This window comes from Oncorhynchus nerka, linkage group LG27, assembly GCF_034236695.1.
Source record: "Oncorhynchus nerka isolate Pitt River linkage group LG27, Oner_Uvic_2.0, whole genome shotgun sequence".
Classification (NCBI taxonomy): domain Eukaryota; kingdom Metazoa; phylum Chordata; class Actinopteri; order Salmoniformes; family Salmonidae; genus Oncorhynchus; species Oncorhynchus nerka.
Window position 1 is genome coordinate 76,805,284 of NC_088422.1, and position 20,097 is coordinate 76,825,380.

Here is a 20,097-nt window from a genome sequence, read left to right on the forward strand (position 1 = left end):
GCCTATCTTGTGGTTTAGGTTAATGGTTAAGGTTCCAGATGGGATATGGATAGCTGATCTGTAATCAGTTTTCAAGGGGTAGGTAGAAAGAAATGGCAGTGGGGACTAGTGGGAGGCTCAGCTGCTGTTCTGTGGCTGCTAAGAGAGACCGGATCACTGGTTATGGCTCCTAATATGTACTCGGCACCAGTTTGTCTCAATAAACACAAATTAACGAGAATGTTTAGTTGGCACAAGCAAGCGCACACCAAGTTAACAGCCGTCTAACAAGTGTGTTTCATAAATGTTTGGTATGTATAACTGCAACATGTTCCTTTATCCTCCCCTCAACCTGATTCCAGACGCAATTTAAAGTGGCCTAGTAAGACAGTCTTAGCTGTCTTACTACAACAAACAGCCCAATCAAGCTAATTGTTTCTGGATTTAAACATGACTAAAAGGGACTTGAGGGCCTCACTTCTTTGTTTGATTTAGCTCAAGCCATATCCACTTTCCCTCAACGGGAACAGTTTGTGGAAGTGAAATTTATCACCTATATTTATCATGTTGTTACGTAAGGGCTTATGAGGCCGGTGGGCGGCTGGGCTAGGTCTATGTGGGGGAGGCCTGCCTGTCTGTCTGCCCTGGGCCTTGGGGCTGGGAGCAGGAGAGTGACGTCCATTAGCTCTTATTTATGAGGAGCTGCCTGCTGAGGTAATAACATTTCCACTGTCTGTGTTGTGTGACTGGTGGCCTAAAACGGTAATGGTGCTGCGTTTCTGACACGCTGCCAAAGAGAAGCCTTATTCCTCCTGACATATCACCCTCTGCAAAGCTTACCATCTGGAGAAACACCACTAATGCAAATACATGGAGCGCTACTACAGCAGATGGAGGGAGATGAATCTGTAACAGGAGCTGTACTGTAAAGTAGGATACATGTCATACCTGATATTACTACTAGTAAATGAAAGTGGAATAAGAACAACGTGGGTGGTTGGGTGCTAGGTGGAGGACACAGGGCGGTGTGTGTTTGAGCTGGGGTGGTCAGGAGAGGCCCTGTCCTGGGTCCCAGTCATGGTTTTTACTCACGACATGGCTGACTGGCCATAACTGACCCCTGACTCTCTGTGCATCTCTTCTACAACAACCCGTAAGCTCATAGACTGTCCTACTTCCTGTAGTGGGAAAACAACCCTCTGTCCTATCAGATGCAGCTTTATGAGGGCTTATCAGTATTATGTACCCATCTCAAATCTCTGTACCCATATCTCACTCATAATAAACAAGCCTAGTCAGAGGGGTTGGGTTTAATGCGGAAGACACGTTTCAGTTGAAGGCATTCAGTTGTATCCCCTTTTCCCTTTCCCTAGTGTCCTCATCCCATACCAGATATGTGTCAGAGCTGTGGCACAGGTTGTTCATTGAGACAACAATAACACATCATTGGCCATCTCTCGCTGAGTCGCTCTTACTGTGGGAACTTCAGAGCCAGCTATCACCACACTCAATTCAATTCAATTCAAGGGCTTTATTGGCATGGGAAACATGTGTTAACATTGCCAAAGCAAGTGAGGTAGATAATATATAAAGTGAAATAAACAATAAAAATTAACAGTAGACATCACACATACAGAAGTTTCAAAACAATAAAGACATTACAAATGTCATATTATATATATATATATATATATATACAGTGTTTTAACAATGTACAAATGGTAAAGGACACAAAATAAATAAGCATAGATATGGGTTGTATTTACAATGGTGCGTGTTCTTCACTGGTTGCCCTTTTCTCGTGGCAACAGGTCACAAATCTTGCTGCTTTGATGGCACACTGTGGAATTTCACCCAGTAGATATGGGAGTTTTTCAAAATTGGATTTGTTTTCGAATTCTTTGTGGATCTGTGTAATCTGAGGGAAATATGTCTCTCTAATATGGTCATACATTGGGCAGGAGGTTAGGAAGTGCAGCTCAGTTTCCACCTCATTTTGTGGGCAGTGTCTTCTCTTGAGAGCCATGTCTGCCTACGGCGGCCTTTCTCAATAGCAAGGCTATGCTCGCTGAGTCTGTACATAGTCAAAGCTTTCCTTAATTTTGGTCAGTCACAGTGGTCAGGTATTCTGCCGCTGTGTACTCTCTGTGTAGGGCCAAATAGCATTCTAGTTTGCTCTGTTTTTTTGTTAATTCTTTCCAATGTGTCAAGTAATTATCTTTTTGTTTTCTCATGATTTGGTTGGGTCTAATTGTGCTGCTGTCCTGGGACTCTGTAGGGTGTGTTTGTGAACAGAGCCCCTGGACCAGCTTGCTTAGGGGACTCTTCTCCGGGTTCATCTCTCTGTAGGTGATGGCTTTGTTGTGGAAGGTTTGGGAATCGCTTCCTTTTAGGTGGTTATAGAATTTTAACAGCTCTTTTCTGGATTTTGATAATTAGTGGGTATCGGCCTAATTCTGCTCTGCATGCATTATTTGGTGTTCTACGTTGTACACGGAGGATATTTTTGCAGAATTCTGCGTGCAGAGTCTCAATTTGGTGTTTGTCCCATTTTGTGAAGTCTTGGTTGGTGAGCGGACCCCAGACCTCACAACCATAAAGGGCAATGGGCTCTGACTGATTCAAGTATTTTTAGCCAGATCCTAATTGGTATGTTGAAATTTATGTTCCTTTTGATGGCATAGAATGCCCTTCTTGCCTTGTCTCTCAGATCGTTCACAGCTTTGTGGAAGTTACCTATGGCGCTGATGTTTAGGCCGAGGTATGTATAGTTTTTTGTGTGCTCTAGGGCAACAGTGTCTAGATGGAATTTGTATTTGTGGTCCTGGTGACTGGACCTTTTTTGGAACACCATTATTTTGGTCTTACTGAGATTTACTGTCAGGGTCCAGGTCTGACAGAATCTGTGCATAAGATCTAGGTGCTGCTGTAGGCCCTCCTTGGTTGGTGACAGAAGTACCAGATCATCAGCAAACAGCAGACATTTGACTTCAGATTCTAGTAGGGTGAGGCCGGGTGCTGCAGACTTTTCTAGTGCCCGCGCCAGTTCGTTGATATATATGTTGAAGAGGGTGGGGCTTAAGCTGCATCCCTGTCTAACCCCACGACCCTGTGTGAAGAAATGTGTGTGTTTTTTGCCAATTTTAACCGCACACTTGTTGTTTGTATACATGGATTTTATGATGTCGTATGTTTTACCCCCAACACCACTTTCCATCAGTTTGTATAGCAGACCCTCATGCCAAATTGAGTCGAAGGCTTTTTTGAAATCAACAAAGCATGAGAAGACTTTGCCTTTGTTTTGGTTTGTTTGGTTGTCAATTAGGGTGTGCAGGGTGAATACATGGTCTGTTGTACGGTAATTTGGTAAAAAGCCAATTTGACATTTGCTCAGTACATTGTTTTCATTGAGGAAGTGTACGAGTCTGCTGTTAATGATAATGCAGAGGATTTTCCCAAGGTTACTGTTGACACTCTCTTCTGTTAGTGCTTTGTTTCAGCCACCACATACAGTGAGCTCTAAAAAGATTGGGACAGTGACAATTTGTTGTTGCTTTGGCTCTGTACTCCAGAACTGGGGATTTGAAATGATACATGTTAAAGTGCAGACTGTCCACTGAGGGTATTTTCATCCATATCAGGTTAACCGCTAAGAAATTACAGCACTTTTTATAAAAGTATTGGGACAAATCCACTTATGTATATTAAAGTAGTCAAGTTGAGTATTTGGTCCCATATTCCTAGCACGCAATGATTACATCAAGCTTATGACTCTACAAACATGTTGGATGTATTTCCTGTTTGTTTTGGTTGTGTTTCAGATTATTTTGTGCCCAATAGAAAATAATGGTAAATAATGTATTGTGTCACATTAGTTTCATTGTATAAGAAGAATAGAATATGTTTCTAAACACTATTACATTAATGTGGATGCTACCATGATTACAGATAGTCCTGAATGAATCTGAATAATTATGAGTGAGAAAGTTAGACTCACAAATATCAATTTGTTTTTTCTGCCCCTCATAGCAAAACTACCGAAGGCCACAGAGAAGGCTACATCAACACCACCACAATGGTTAGGCTTAAGGCTAGCTTAATGGGGGGAAGGGGACATTGGTAACATCACATGACCTGCTGGAACAGAAACTAGGCTCGTTCACACAGCTTTTTACTGCACACTGTCGGCTCGAATAACTCTGTGGCTTTCTACTGTATCTAAAATGGTGCCTTGTGATGAGAAAACATGACCAGAAACTGGGGTTAAGAAAGAGATGAGGTAGTGGTGTGGTCAGGTCCCAGTGAACATGTTAAGTTGGCTGTGGGTTCTGAATGCTTTGAGCTCTGGTGGCCAGCCGGGGAAGAAAGGCCTTTTACTGGCTCCTCTTTGATGGCGCCCTTTGAGTGGGTTCAAAAGCAGTGAAAGTCCAGCACACAGTGATATTTAGCCTGCCGATTGAAGTTATAATGCCACGGAGGGCAGAGGAGCGCCTGGTTGGCTCAGCGGACTTGATCAACATTTCCCTCCCTGCTTTAGACTCAGCAGGAACACTCTCCTTGTTGCTATGCTCTTTATGGTGTACAGTACCAGGACCACGTAGGACTTTCAGACCAAGGCCAGAACATATGCTTTTATTACCCATGTAGTTTCATGCCATAAAGCTACTCTCTCTCATGTTTGAGGTGAAACGTTGCTACTGCTGTGGCGTGTGTTTGTGCGTGTCTGTGTTCTTTTCCGTTTGGTGGAAAGTCATGACTCCTGTTCCAGAGAGCCCCCAGGCAACCTGACCTAGTCTTGACACAGAGGAGGCCATTCAGCCTCTCAGACTCTAAATGATGCTAATCTAAGATGATTCTCTAATTGATGGTAACCTCGCTATTATCCAGTCCAGAGCTGTTTGCGGGGTGAGACCAGAGCAGAGGCCTCAGTAGACTGACAGAGGGCTGCTGTGTAATTGTATATGTACACAGTATGAGACCTGAGCACAGGGGTGAAGAAGGCTCTAACTATGGAGAGCCAGTTAGCTAGTCGTTCCCCTGGTGATGTTTCGTACCATGGCCTGTGGCTGAGCCCTGGCTCCAGTGCAGTGAGAACATCTATTTGGGAGCTAAATAGATGTTGGTACCTGAGGTGGGTGGCTCCTCTGCTGGGGTGGGGCCTGGGCGTGGGCTGCTGAATGAGAGGCCCTGGCAGAGGCAGGGGCCAGGGGATCTGTTCTATCTGGCCATTGGGAGGATGACAGGCTGGGGGCGTTGTGGACAATTCATTTCATGGCTTCATTTGTTCAGAATCATTCTGGAACTTTCCTCTCTTTGCTCAGTCGGGTTAGATATGAGTTTTGAGATATGATAAAAGAACAGGTAATGTTGGACATTGGCACTAGTTTCTGCTCACTGAGACCAAGGAAGAATTCAATCAGATGAAATAATTCCAGATGCTAAAGCCCTAGCCACCACCTCAAATGTGGTGAGATGTGATGTGATGATTATTTATGAGGAATAGTAGAAGCGTTTTCAGTACACCTAAAATATTTCAACTTTATGTTTTTTTTTATTGAAGCAGTGTAATAACATTTACAGTAGATAGAGGCTTCCTTCAGCCTGAGGGGTGAGGTCCCTGGTGCCCTTTTAAGGCGGTTGACCCATTGTGTGCTGCTGTGCTCACCCTCTTCATGTGTATTAGTTATTGAATATTTGACCTTTCTGGTTTGCATGAGCTCATGGGACAAGTGGGTTTTTCCCCAGGAAGTGGAGGTCTTTCACTCTCTCTCGTGCTCACTCTCCCTCTCTCCTTCTCTTTCTCTCACTTACTCACACACACAACAAATTGTAACTGTGTTCTTGGCTGGAACTCTCCAGTGGGATGAAGTCACACATGAAGGTGAGGAGAGGGATGGAGTAGAGCAGACGGTAGTATTGGACAAGCAGAACTCCTACGCTCCCATCTGCTTCATGTTCCATGTTAACCCTTAATGGTGGCTATTTGTGCTGGGTGATGTCTGATTACTGACGGCTACTGGAGGCCATTCGGCCCCTGGACAGTCCCCCAGGTTCAGCAGAGGTTAACCCTGTAGGACAAGGGAGGGCAGGGGAACAGGAAGGGGATGGCTAAGGGAGTGGTGTAAGTCTACAGCTGCCTGACTGACACAAATGAAACTCAATGTTCACAGGTGTTTATTTACTCTGAACAGTTCCACAAGTGAGGCAGTTTTAGAGGACGGCTCAGTGTAAAAACTCTGGTTGGGGACAGAGATAAGATGGACTATATTCTGAAAAGTACACCATGTGCTTTGCACACACAACCTTATCAATGGACTTTGACCCTACAGAGACAACAAAGCTGGATGTTTGTGGGCCCATTTTTGTAATGGCCAACTGTGGCTAGTGGCTCTCATCCTAGTGAACCCTCAACATGACTGTACCTAACACCCCTAATGGAAGCAGTGACCAGTATGATAGTGTAGACTACCCCTATAACAGCCAGTATAATGGGCCAGTATAGTTCGCCAATCACATCCATGATAAGCTGGGGAATGAAGGAGAATGTAGGGAAAGCCTGACTATGCAAATCCCTGGAACAGCTCTACTTCAAGGGTGGAGTTCTGTTGCTGCACTTCTAGAAACAAATGAGAGGGCTTAAGCAGGTCTGGAGTTAAAGCACCAGGCCTCACCGGGATCTGCTTTGAGCTGGCACTGGTTCAACTCTCCCATAAATCAATGCACATGAAAAGGCAGTTCAGTTCATCACCTGTATTTGTATGCAGTCATCAAGTCCTGCATACTTCCAAAACATGTACGATTAGCAGTTATTTCTGTTATGGCTGACTGCTGTTGTGCAGGTACTGTAAATTAAGGTAAAGTTGTGGTGGTGGCTGGTTCATACATCTTTATCAAGGGTTGGCAGGCAGGACTGGGGTGTTGACCAAGTACCACCCTGTCAGTGGTTATTTCTAGAGTCTACTATAGGTGGTCTGGCCTGAGTTTAATGGTATTGTTAATTGAAATGGCTGCACTTGGACCTGGGACCCTACTATCTCCCCTACCCCTTACTGGACCTCTCCTCCACAGTGTCCTGGTCCTACCCTACCCCCACTACCCCATCTTCCCTACCCCTTACTGGACAACTCCTCCACAGTGTCCTGGTCCTACCCTACCCCTACTACCCTGTCTCCCCTACCGCTTACTGGACCTCTCCTCCACAGTGTCCTGGTCCTACCCTACCCCTACTACCCTGTCCCCCCTACCCCTTACTGGACCTCTCCTCCACAGTGTCCTGGTCCTACCCTACCCCTACTACCCCATCTTCCCTACCCCTTACTGGACCTCTCCTCCACAGTGTCCTAGTCCTACCCTACCCCTACTACCCTGTCTCCCCTACCGCTTACTGGACCTCCCCTCCACAGTGTCCTGGTCCTACCCTACCCCTACTACCCTGTCTCCCCTACCCCTTACTGGACCTCTCCTCCACAGTGTCCTGGTCCTACCCTACCCCTACTACCTAGTCTTCCCTACCCCTTACTGGAGCTCTCCTCCAGTGTCCGGGTCCTACTCCTACTACCCCGTCTCCCCTACCCCTTACTGGACCTCTCCTCCACAGTGTCCTTGTCCTACCCTACCCCTACTACCCTGTCTCCCCTACCCCTTACTGGACCTCTCCTCCACAGTGTCCTGGTCCAACCCTACTACCCCGTCTCCCCTACCCCTTACTGGAGCTCCCATCCACAGTGTCCTGGTCCAACCCTACTACCCCGTCTCCCCTATCCCTTACTGGACCTTTCCTCCACAGTGTCCTGGTCCTACCCCTACTACCCCGTCTCCCCTACCCCTTACTATCCCTTATTTTTCTAAGTTTTCTTACCATTTAATCTACATTTTCTCATTAGAAAAGCTCAAGCTCTTGATTTGGAAGTCAAGGTCTCTGAATCTTCATAGGGCATTATGGGCACGTATGGAAGGCAATTAACTCTGCCGTTTCCTCTTAGCCTGCTGTGGTCCCACTTATTATGATCCAGTAGGCAGGCATACCATTTTCCTCAAAAATGTGTGTTTTTGTTAATTAATTGCCTAGAGTATTTTGGAGAGAAATCTCCGGCCTCCCTCCATCCACAGAACTGGTTGGTGAATCCATGGCTGAGCTCTGCTCTGGCTGTTTATCTTATGCTGGATCAGCTATAATGGTAATCTACGTGAGACTCCTGCTACCCAAACGAGTAGGATGGCTGTCTCAGATAGAAAGGAGTGTATCTATATATAGCACGGTAAGCTGTTTGTGTGGTGAGGAAGTGGGTGCATGGTGGGTGCATGGCGTTTATTGCACGCCTACACGTATCCTTGTTTTCCCGTCGGTGGAGATGAAGCTGGCAGCCAGCAGTTGTAATACAGGATCTGTTAGATTGTCTATCACAGAGTCAGAGACAGACCGGGTTAGTATAGCAGCTGTCGACTAGGGAGACGACGACTCAGCGCTGCAGCACAATGTAGGCTAACTAAATCAGTACAGAGGCTGCAGCTGAGAGAGACACTGGATCCACTGACCTTCTTTTCATGGTGAACAGACAGCTAATGTTGTTATGGTGTGGAGTGGGTGGGGTGGTGGAGCTGAAAGGCAGCAGTGGAAATGGGTGGCGGTGGGTGGGTGGGTGGATGGGTGGGTTAGTGGGTGAGTAGGTGGGGTTTGGGGAATATCTCCTCTGTGACATCAGAGGGCTTTGCTGGCCTGGGCCGGCTGCCCTGGTGTGTAGGTTTAGTTTCCTTCCTTCTGGCTGAGTGGCTGGGGCTGAGTGGAGTGGAGGGCTCTGCTCTATACTCTGTTCTCAAATCAAATCAAATCAAAACAAAATGTCACATACACATGGTTAGCAGATGTTAATGCGAGCGTAGCGAAATGCTTGTGCTTCTAGTTCCGACAATGCAGTAATAACCAACAAGTAATCTAGCTAACAATTCCAAAACTACTACCTTATAGACAAGTGTAAGGGGATAAAGAATATGTACATAAAGATATATGAATGAGTGATGTTCTGCACCGCTCTACTCTACTCTATACTCCACTCTACTCTATACTCCACTCTACTCTATACTCGGCTCTACTCTGCTCTATGCCTTACTCTACTCTACTCAATACACCCCTCTACTCTTTACTCTGCTCTTCTCTGCTCTACTCTATACTCCACTCCACGCTATACTCCGCTCTACTCTTTACTCTGCTCTGCTCTACTCTATACTCTACACTACTCTGTACTCTGCTCTATACTCTGCTCTACATTACTCTGTGCTCTGCTCTACACTATACTCTGCTCTACTCTGCTCTATACCCTGCTCTACTCTGTACTCTGCTCTGCTCTATACTCTGCTCTACTCTACTCTATACACTGCTCTTCTTTGCTATGCTCTACCGTATACTCTGCTCTACTCTATACTCTTCTCTGCTCTATACTTTACTCTATAATCTACTCTACTCTATACACTGCTATACTCTACACTCTACTGTATACTCAATGCTCTACTCTATACTCTAAACTCTACTATATACCCTATACTCTGCTCTATACTATACTCTGCTCTACTCTATACTCCACTCTACTCTATACTCCACTCTACTCTATACTCGGCTCTACTCTGCTCTATGCCTTACTCTACTCTACTCAATACACCCCTCTACTCTTTACTCTGCTCTTCTCTGCTCTACTCTATACTCCACTCCACGCTATACTCCGCTCTACTCTTTACTCTGCTCTGCTCTACTCTATACTCTACACTACTCTGTACTCTGCTCTATACTCTGCTCTACATTACTCTGTGCTCTGCTCTACACTATACTCTGCTCTACTCTGCTCTATACCCTGCTCTACTCTGTACTCTGCTCTGCTCTATACTCTGCTCTACTCTACTCTATACACTGCTCTTCTTTGCTATGCTCTACCGTATACTCTGCTCTACTCTATACTCTTCTCTGCTCTATACTTTACTCTATAATCTACTCTACTCTATACACTGCTATACTCTACACTCTACTGTATACTCAATGCTCTACTCTATACTCTAAACTCTACTATATACCCTATACTCTGCTCTATACTATACTCTGCTCTACTCTATACTCTACTCTATACTCTACTCTACACACCACTCTACTATATACTCTACTCTATACACTGTTCTACTCTATACTCTACTACAGTTGAAGTCGGAAGTTTAAATACACTTAGGTTGGAATCATTAAAACTCATTTTTCAACCACTCCACAAATTTCTTGCCAAAACTATAGTTTGTTAACAAGTTGGTTAGGACATCTACTTTGTGCATGACATGACACAAGTCCTTTTCCCAACAATTGTTTACAGATTATTTCACTTATAATTCATTGTATCACAATTCCAGTGGGTCAGAAGTTTACATACACTACGTTGACTGTGCCTTTAAACAGCTTGGAAAATTCCAGATAATGGCTTTAGAAGCTTCTGATAGGCTAATTGACATCATTTGAGTCAATTGGAGGTGTACCTGTGGATGTATTTCAAGGCCTACCTTCAAACTCAGTGCCTCTTTGCTTGACATCATGGAAAAATCAAAAGAAATCAGCCAAGACCTCAGAAAATACATTTTAGACCTCCACAAGTCTGGTTCATCCTTGTGAGCAATTTCCAAACGCCTGAAGGTACCACGTTCATCTGTACAAACAATAGTACGCAAGTATAAACACCATGGGACCTCGCAGCCATCATACTGCTCAGGAAGGAGAGGTGTTCTGTCTCCTAGAGATAAATGTACTTTGGTGCGAAAAGAGAAAATCAATCCCAGAACAACAGCAAAGGACCTTGTGAAGATGCTGGAGGAAACAGGTAGAAAAGTATCTATATCCACAGTAAAACAAGTCCTATATCGACATAGCCTGAAAGGCCGCTCAGCAAGGAAGAAGCCACTGCTCCAAAACCGCCATAAAAAAGCCAGACTACGGTTTGCAACTGCACATGGGGACAAAGATGGTACTTTTTGGAGAAATGTCCTCTGATGAAACAAAAATAGAACTGTTTGGCCATAATGACCATTTTTATGTTTGGAGGAAAAAGGGGGAGGCTTGCAAGCCGAAGAACATCATCCCAAACATGAAACACGGGGTTGGCAGCATCATGTTGTGGGGGTGCTTTGCTGCAGGAGGGCCTGGTGCACTTCACAAAATAGATGGCATCATGAGGGAGGGAAATTATGTGGATATATTGAAGCAACATCAGTCAGGAAGTTAAAGCTTGGTCGCAAATGGGTCTTCCAAATAGACAATGACCCCAAGTAGGTCTTCCAAAGTTGTGGCAAAATGGCTTAAGTACAACAAAGTCCAGGTATTGGAGTGGCCATCACAAAGCCCTGACCTCAATCCTATAGAAAAGTTGTGGGCAGAACTGGAAAAGCGTGTGTGAGCAAGGAGGCCTACAAACCTGACTCCGTTACACCAGCTCTGTCAGGAGGAATGGGTCAAAATTCACCCAATTTATTGTGCGAAGCTTGTGGAGGGCTACCCGAAACGTTTGACCCATGTTAAACAATTTAAAGGCAATGCTACGAAATACTAATTGAGTGTATGTAAACTTCTGATCCACTGGGAATGTGATGAATGAATTAAAAGCTGAAATAAATCATTCTCTCTACTATTATTCTGACATTTCACATTCTTAAGACAAAGTGGTGATCCTAACTGACCTAAGACAGGGATACTAGGATTACATGTCAGAAATTGTGAAAAACTGAGTTTAAACTTAAACTGTATATACTCTATGCTCTACTATATACTCAAATCAAATGTTATACTCTGCTCGATACTCTGCTCTACTTTATACGCTGCTCTTTGCTCTGCTCTACTCTACTCTGCTCTACTCTACTCTATACTACACCGCTCTACTCTATATTGTACTATATACTCTATACTATGTTCTACTCTATACTCTGTTCTACTATATACACCGCTCTACTCTACTCTGCTCTACCATATACTCTACACTCTGCTCTATACTCGACTCTATTCTCTGTTCTACTCTATACTCTACTCTCCCTATACTCTGTTATATACTCTGCACTACTCTATACTCTGCTCTACTTTAAACTCTGCTCTACTCTCTACTCTGTACCCTATACTCTACTCTGTACTCTGCTCTATACTGCTCCACTCTACTTTACTCTACACCATGCTATATTCTCTGCTCTACTCTATATCCTATACTCTGTACTCTGCTCTATACTCTGCACTACTCTATACTCTGCTCTACTTTATATTCTGCTCTATACTCTGCTCTACTCTATACTCTACTCTATACTCTGTACTCTGCTCTATACTGCTCCACTCTACTTTACTCTACACCATGCTCTATTCTCTGCTCTACTCTATACCCTATACTCTACTCTGTACTCTGCTCTATACTGCTCCACTCCACTTTACTCTACACCATGCTCTATTCTCTGCTCTACTCTATAATCTGCTCTATACTCTGCTCTACTCTATACTCTACTCTATACTCTACTCTATACTCTGCTCTACTTTATACTCTTTATACTCTGCTCTACTCTATACTCTGCTCTACTCTATACTCTACTCTATACCCTATACTCTACTCTGTACTCTGCTCTATACTGCTCCACTCTACTTTACTCTACACCATGCTCTATTCTCTGCTCTACTCTATACCCTATACTCTACTCTGTACTCTGCTCTATACTACTTTACTCTACACCATGCTCTACTCTATACTCTACTATATACCCTATACTCTACTCTGTACTCTGCTCTATACTGCTCCACTCCACTTTACTCTACACCATGCTCTATTCTCTGCTCTACTCTATACCCTATACTCTACTCTGTACTCTGCTCTATACTGCTCCACTCTACTTTACTCTACACCATGCTCTACTCTATACTCTACTCTATACCCTATACTCTACTCTGTACTCTGCTCTATACTGCTCCACTCCACTTTACTCTACACCATGCTCTATTCTCTGCTCTACTCTATACTCTGCTCTATACTCTGCTCTACTCTATACTCTACTCTATACCCTATACTCTACTCTATACTCTGCTCTACTTTATACTCTGCTCTATACTCTGCTCTACTCTATACTCTACTCTATACCCTATACTCTACTCTGTACTCTGCTCTATACTGCTCCACTCTACTTTACTCTACACCATGCTCTATTCTCTGCTCTACTCTATACCCTATACTCTACTCTGTACTCTGCTCTATACTACTTTACTCTACACCATGCTCTACTCTATACTCTACTATATACCCTATACTCTACTCTGTACTCTGCTCTATACTGCTCCACTCCACTTTACTCTACACCATGCTCTATTCTCTGCTCTACTCTATACTCTACTCTATACCCTATACTCTACTCTATACTCTGCTCTACTTTATACTCTGCTCTATACTCTATACTCTACTCTATACCCTATACTCTACTCTGTACTCTGCTCTATACTGCTCCACTCTACTTTACTCTACACCATGCTCTATTCTCTGCTCTACACTATACACACACATACACACACACACTGGTGCTCATATGGATGTGTGTCTAAGGCTGTCTAATTGGTGCACACAGGAATAGAGGTAATTTATGGAAGGGTTGGCTGAACTCTGTCAGACTACAGGAGCACTCTGTTTTGTTAAAGAGGGATTTAACCTCAGCCGCTCTCCAAGTTACTGCTGCAGAGCTGCTTTTAATTAAAATTAAATGTAATTCTATGAAAAAGGCTCCGCTACCATTGCAGCAATTGGTTAATTCACTTGAGAGGAGAATATTTGCATTTCAGGAGTGTTTGAACAGGGAGTGTTTTTTTTCAGTTCCCACTGGCATCTGTGTTAAGGTGCGACTGAAGGTCAGGCCACTTCACCGTGCAAAGAGAGTCCACTGTGTGTGTGTGTGTGTGTGTGTGTGTGTTTTGGGGGGGGGGGGGGTGCAAGCAGACCAGACTTTAGATCCCCTGCAGATTGAGCGACTGACTCTGGACTCTGGACAGGATCAGCTGTCTGTGCAGTGATGGCTGTCCAGTGTTGTCATGGAGACGGTGGTGTGAGGCTGCACAATAGAAGTTCAGTAGCCTGGTCCCAGATCTGTTTGTGCTCTTGCCAACTCAATTGCTGTCCTTGTTAAGCCAAGCATGACAAGGAGTGACAAGGAGTTGGCGTGATAGCACAAACACAATTGTACATACAGTGAAGACTGAATGGTGCTGGGAAGAACAGTGAGCTAAGCTCCTTCCCACCCTGGGAGGCTGTTGTGGTTGTGTTGTCCCAGTTAGTCACCCACCCCACAGTGGGAGTCATCCTGTGTTGAATATGGAGCTAATGGTGATGTTCCCAATGAGCCATATGAGGATCCATCACATATATTACTGGACAGAGCCAGCGATGTTTCTGGATATACATTCTCTCTCGCACTCTCTCTTTTTCGCTCTCTCTCTCTCTCTCTCTTCACTGTACTGCAGCCTCATCAATCATGGGAACCAGCACAGAGAGAGCGGCAGAGCAACAGTCAGTCTCTGCTGGTTAACAGGCTCACTGAGAGTAGAGCTCTTGGAGACAGAGAGAGTGGGACTCTGATGTTATAGCTGAGGCTGTGGAGAATGGAGAGCATGAACCTCAAGTTCTGGAGGTTAAAAATAAGAGCGTGTGAGCAGTAGGTAGATTCTCTCTCTCTCTCTCTCTCTCTCTCTCTCTCTCTCTCTCTCTCTCTCTCTCTCTCTCTCTCTCTGCAGGCACATGGTCAGCATTGTCATGTAGTAGTGCAGTGCAGTGCAGCAGAGCAGGCTGCAGACATATGCAGGACCGCTGATGAATTATTGAACAGTGCCAAGTGGACGTGATGTCGGCATGCATGCAGCGCATACAGAGGACTAGGGAGAGGCATGGGGAGAGAGGGAGAGGCATGGGGAGAGAGGGAGAGGCATGGGGAGAGAGGGAGAGGCATGGGGAGAGAGGGAGAGGCATGGGGAGAGAGGGAGAGACCTGGGGAGAGAGGGAGAGACCTGGGGAGAGAGGGAGAGGCATGGGGAGAGAGGGAGAGGCATGGGGAGAGAGGGAGAGGCATGGGGAGAGAGGGAGAGGCATGGGGAGAGAGGGAGAAAAGGAACAAGCTTGGGTGAGGGAGAGACAGATAGTATGGGAAGGGGTGTGTTTATGTTTGCAACAGAGAAATATGTCGAGAAAAGGGTATTTGTATGAAATAATGCATGTGAGAGAGTTGGAGAGTGTGTGGAGTAGGTAGTAAGAAAGAGGGGTTTATTGAGGGAGAGAAGGCAGTATATTTCCATCCGCATCGGTGGATTAACTGAAAAAGGCAATGCATATTTTAACAGTCAAACAGGTGGCCATGTGCCATGAATCAATACACATACACTGATTTAATCCACTACCAGATTAGATCCACTCCTGTCACAATCATTTATTTAAAATGGAAAGATGATTCATGCATTGGAACAAACTTAGACTGTTTTAATCATGGTGACCTAGCGGTTAAGAGTGTTGGGCCAGTAACCGAAAGGTCGATCGTTCGAATCCCTGAGCCTACTAAGTGAAAAATCTGTCGATGTGCCCTTGAGCAAGGCACTTAACCCTAATTGCTCCTGTAAATTTCTCTAGATTAGAGCGTCTGCTAAATGACTCAAATGTAAATGTATTTTTACCTGTGACATCCTGTCCACATGGAGCCAGAGCCAGTCCACTCTGATATAGGACATGCTCTGTATGCTGTTCTCCAGCTGTCACTTAACTAGTCCCACAGGAGAGGCCTACAAAACATGCAGAGAAAATTTAATAAAATGCACAGCTTCAAGCTCTGTCTCAACCTACTCCGAGCATCATGCTCACATTGGAGACAGACAGGCAGTCCCAGTCACAGCTTCAAGCTCTGTCTCAACCTACTCCGAGCATCCTGCTCACATTGGAGACAGACAGGCAGTCCCAGTCACAGCTTCAAGCTCTGTCTCAACCTACTCCGAGCATCCTGCTCACATTGGAGACAGACAGGCAGTCCCAGTCACAGCTTCAAGCTCTGTCTCAACCTACTCCGAGCATCCTGCTCACATTGGAGACAGACAGGCAGTCCCAGTCACTGCTTCATTACCAGCCTCTGGAAGATGGCTAATTAGTGTCATTGTTGGAATAGTGGCGACAGAAGTGCCAGTGACATTAGCAGTGTTTTGGTCATGAACACTCCAGATGACCTCTTTTTCCTGTGGCCCTCAGAAACAGTGGAGTGGTTATGTGAGTCCGTATTTACCCTGGCTTTCACAACACACGGGTCAGGATTATGTGTTTACCTCCTGCATGCTGCATAGTAGTGTAGAGGTCAACGAGTTACTGAACAACACAAATGGATGGAGTGTTTACTCTCTAGAAGACCGAGCCAAAGCCGGATGTTTATCTCAATGCCTACTCAGCTGTATGTCTCCTCAGTCCTTACTGTACACCATGTTCACTCTCCCTCTTTCTCTCTCCAGTCCTACTTCGTCACTGACTATGATCCCACGATTGAAGACTCGTATACGAAGCAGTGTGTCATTGACGAGAGGGCGGCCCGGCTTGACAGTAAGTATAGACCCTCAGCCTGTAAACAAACAGGAGAAATCTGACCACAACACTAATGTTCATTGAGAAATACCAGCCTTCACAGGAGATTACTGTTCTTATCTTGGAGCGTTTAGTTTTGTACAGTACCTTTTTCAGGAGAGGTGCAACTGTGTGTGTGTCTAACGTGTCTGTCCCTGTGTTTGTTAGTCCTGGACACGGCCGGACAGGAAGAGTTTGGAGCCATGAGAGAACAATACATGAGGACAGGGGAGGGCTTCCTGCTTGTCTTCTCAGTCACTGACAGAGGAAGGTGAGTGACAACCCAGTCACGTGTCGCCCCCACACTGCCTCTCTCTGTCTGCACCAATCTCTGTTTGCGCTTTTCTCTCTCTCTCTCTCTCTCTCTGCGCGTCTCTCTATCTGCGCCTATCTTCGTCTGTGCTTCTCTGTCTGTCTCTCTTTCTCCCTCTGTCTGCCTGCTCCTCTCTCTTCTCATGCTAAACACATACATCTCTCTCACTCAGGCTCTTGTTCTCCCACACGTCCGTTCTCGCCAACCTGTGTCGTCATTCTCTTTTGTTCTCCTCTGCTCATATACCTCTCTTTCAACATCCACCTCTTTACAGGCTTTGTTTTTCTGTGTAAAAACCCTGCATTAAATCACCTGCATGAGAATGAATGCATCCCCTCTATATGTGCTGTCCTGTAGTGCTGTGGTCGGCAGTCTTTGGGCCCTTGTCACCCCTCTGGTCCCTGTGCAGCAATGTGATGGTGGTGTGTCTCAACCCACCCCTCAGAGTCCCCTCTCTCCCTGCTGTAAACAGTCTTTCCTTCCTCCATTTACGTTAGTCAAGGCTCTCCAGATGTACTATGTGCTCGCCAAGCTGCCCGCCGGCAGCCATTCACTAGAACACACTCCTGGGTTTGTGGTTACATTCTGTTTCCCTTTCTCTCTGGGGGATATTTCTATGTATGGCGTTTGTTTCAAACAGTTAGCATGATATTTGTATTACACTAAAAGCCTTTCAAGTCAAAGGGGAGCAAAGCTCTGGTTAAAGGGACAGACCTGCTTAGGGCTACCCCTCCCTGGTCAATGGAAGGCAGGCAAGCCTGTGCTGAGGCTGCTCACAAGTTCACCAAGGCTTTACTGCAATACTCATGCAAACATTTCTGGAACATTGAGGCATGCAGTACCACAGGAGTTCATTGACTTCTCTGTCTGCTCTGGAGTACCTCCCTTCACCCTTCACCCACCCTGTCTGATTCCCAAATGATGGCGCTGACTCACTTAGAGTTCTTAGGAAACTATGCAGTATTTTGTTTTTTTTATGTATTATATCTTGCATTGTTACCCCAGGAAGTCTTACGTTTTATTACATACATTCGGGAGGAACGATTGGATATAAGAGCAACGTCAACTTACCAACATTACGACCAGGAATACGATCACCACCCGGGACAATGGATCAAATTCCAGAAGTCGACCCAAAACAATGGCGCCGCAGAAAGGGCAGACGAAGCTTTCAACTGGTCAGACTTCATAGACGTGCACATCGCCCACCGCACCCGAGTATACTACTAGACAAGGTCCAGTCTCTTGACAACAAGGTAGACGAAATTCAAGCTAGACTTGCCTTCCAGAGAGACATCAGAGATTGTAACATTCTCTGTTTCACGGAAATATGGCTCTCTCTGCATATGTTATGGGAATCGGTTCCGCCACTGGGCTTCTCCATGCATCGCAACGACAGAGATAAACCCCTCACTGGGAAGAGGAAGGGTGGGGGTGTATGCTTCATGATTAGCGTCTCATGGTGTAATCATAACAACATACAGGAACTCAAGTCATTCTGCTCACCCGACCTAAATTTCCTTACAATCAATTGCAGGCCATTTTACCTACTAAGAGAATTCTCATCAGTTATAGTCACAGCTGTGTACATTCCACATCAAGCAGACACCATGACTGCCATCAAGGAACTTCACTGGACTATATGCAAACTGGAAACCATATATCCTGAGACTGCATTTATTGTAGTTGGGGATTTTAACAAAGCAAATTTGAGAACAAGGCTACTTAAATTCCACCAGCATATTGATTGCACTACACGCATGAGCAAGACCCTCGACCACTGCTACTCTAACTTCCGCGATGCATACAAAGCCCTCCCCCGCCCTCCCTTCGGCAAATCCGACCTAGACTCCATCTTGCTCCTACTGTCATATAGGCAGAAACTCAAACAGGATGTTCCAGTGACTAGAACCATTCATCGCTGGTCCGACCAATCGGAAGCCACGCTTCAAGGTTGTTTTGATCACACACATATGTTCCGGTCAGCCCCAGAGAACAACATCGACCTATACGCTGACTCGGTGAGTGCGTTTATAAAGAAGTGCATTGGAGATGTTGTACCCGCTGTGACTATTAAAACCTACCCTAACCAGAAACCGTGGATGGATGGCGGCATTTGCGCAAAACTGAAAACGCGATCCACCGCATTTAACCATGGAAAGAGGTCTGGGAATATGACTGAATATAAACAGTGAAGTTATTCCCTCCGCAAGGCAATCAAACAAGCGAAATGCCAGTACAGGGACAAGGTGGAGTCGCAATTCAACTGCTCAGACACGAGACGTATGTGGCAGGGTCTACAGGAAATCATGGACTACAAAAAGAAAACCAGCCATGTCACGGACACCGATGTCACGCTTTCAGACAAACTAAACACCTTCTTTGCCCGCTTTGGGGATAATACAGTGCCACCGTTGCGGCCAGCTAACAAGGACTGTGCCCCCCTTCTCCGTGGCTGACATGAGTAAAACATTTAAACGTGTTAACCCTCGCAAGGCTGCTCGCCCAGACGGCATCCCTAGCCTCGTCCTCAGAGTATGCGCAGACCAGCTGGCTGGTGTGTTTATGGACATATTCAATCACAGGCCTGCTAACCGTCTGAACCACCGCGTCCCAATCACTCTCTGACCCCATTTACTTTCTATCTCTTTTTGATTTTTAATTTGTTTATACCTTCCGGAAACCTGCCTCACCCAATGTGATACGGAATCGCTATTACTTTTACTCTTATTTTTATTTTTATGACACACTCAAGAACCTCCAGACGCTAACCAGCTAACTAGCTACAAGCTATTTAGTCATTGTTAGTTTTTTAAAACCTGGATAACACTCGCCAGCCCAGCCTCCCTGCCCATCCACCGCTGCCCCCTGGACACTGATCTCTTGGCTACATAGCTGACGCACGCTGGACTGTCCATTAATCACGGTACTCCTTTCTGCTTGTTTGTCTTACCTGTCGGCCCCGTTGCCTAGTCAACGCCATTTTACCTGCTGTTTGTTGTGCTAGCGGATTAGCCTCGCCTACTGTTTTTAGCTAGCTTTCCAAATTCAACACCTGTGATTACTGTATGCCTCGCTGTATGTCTCTCTCAGATGTCAATATGCCTTGTATACTGTTGTTCAGGTTAGTTATCATTGTTTTAGTTCACAATGGAGCCCCTAGACCCACTCTGCATACCCCTGTTACCTCCTTTGTCC

The 20,097-nt window shown here is 45.3% G+C and overlaps 1 protein-coding gene across 1 annotated transcript in view; it reads left to right on the forward strand.

Annotated features, from left to right (window-relative positions):
* The window catches only part of LOC115112562 (ras-related protein R-Ras2), a 53,284-nt gene that overhangs the window by 22,801 nt on the left and 10,386 nt on the right, over positions 1–20,097 (forward strand). Inside the window, exons 2-3 of the mRNA XM_065012015.1 lie at positions 16,478–16,565; positions 16,755–16,857. Coding sequence (XP_064868087.1) covers positions 16,478–16,565; positions 16,755–16,857 — 191 coding nt within the window. The remainder of the gene's footprint in view (positions 1–16,477; positions 16,566–16,754; positions 16,858–20,097) is intronic.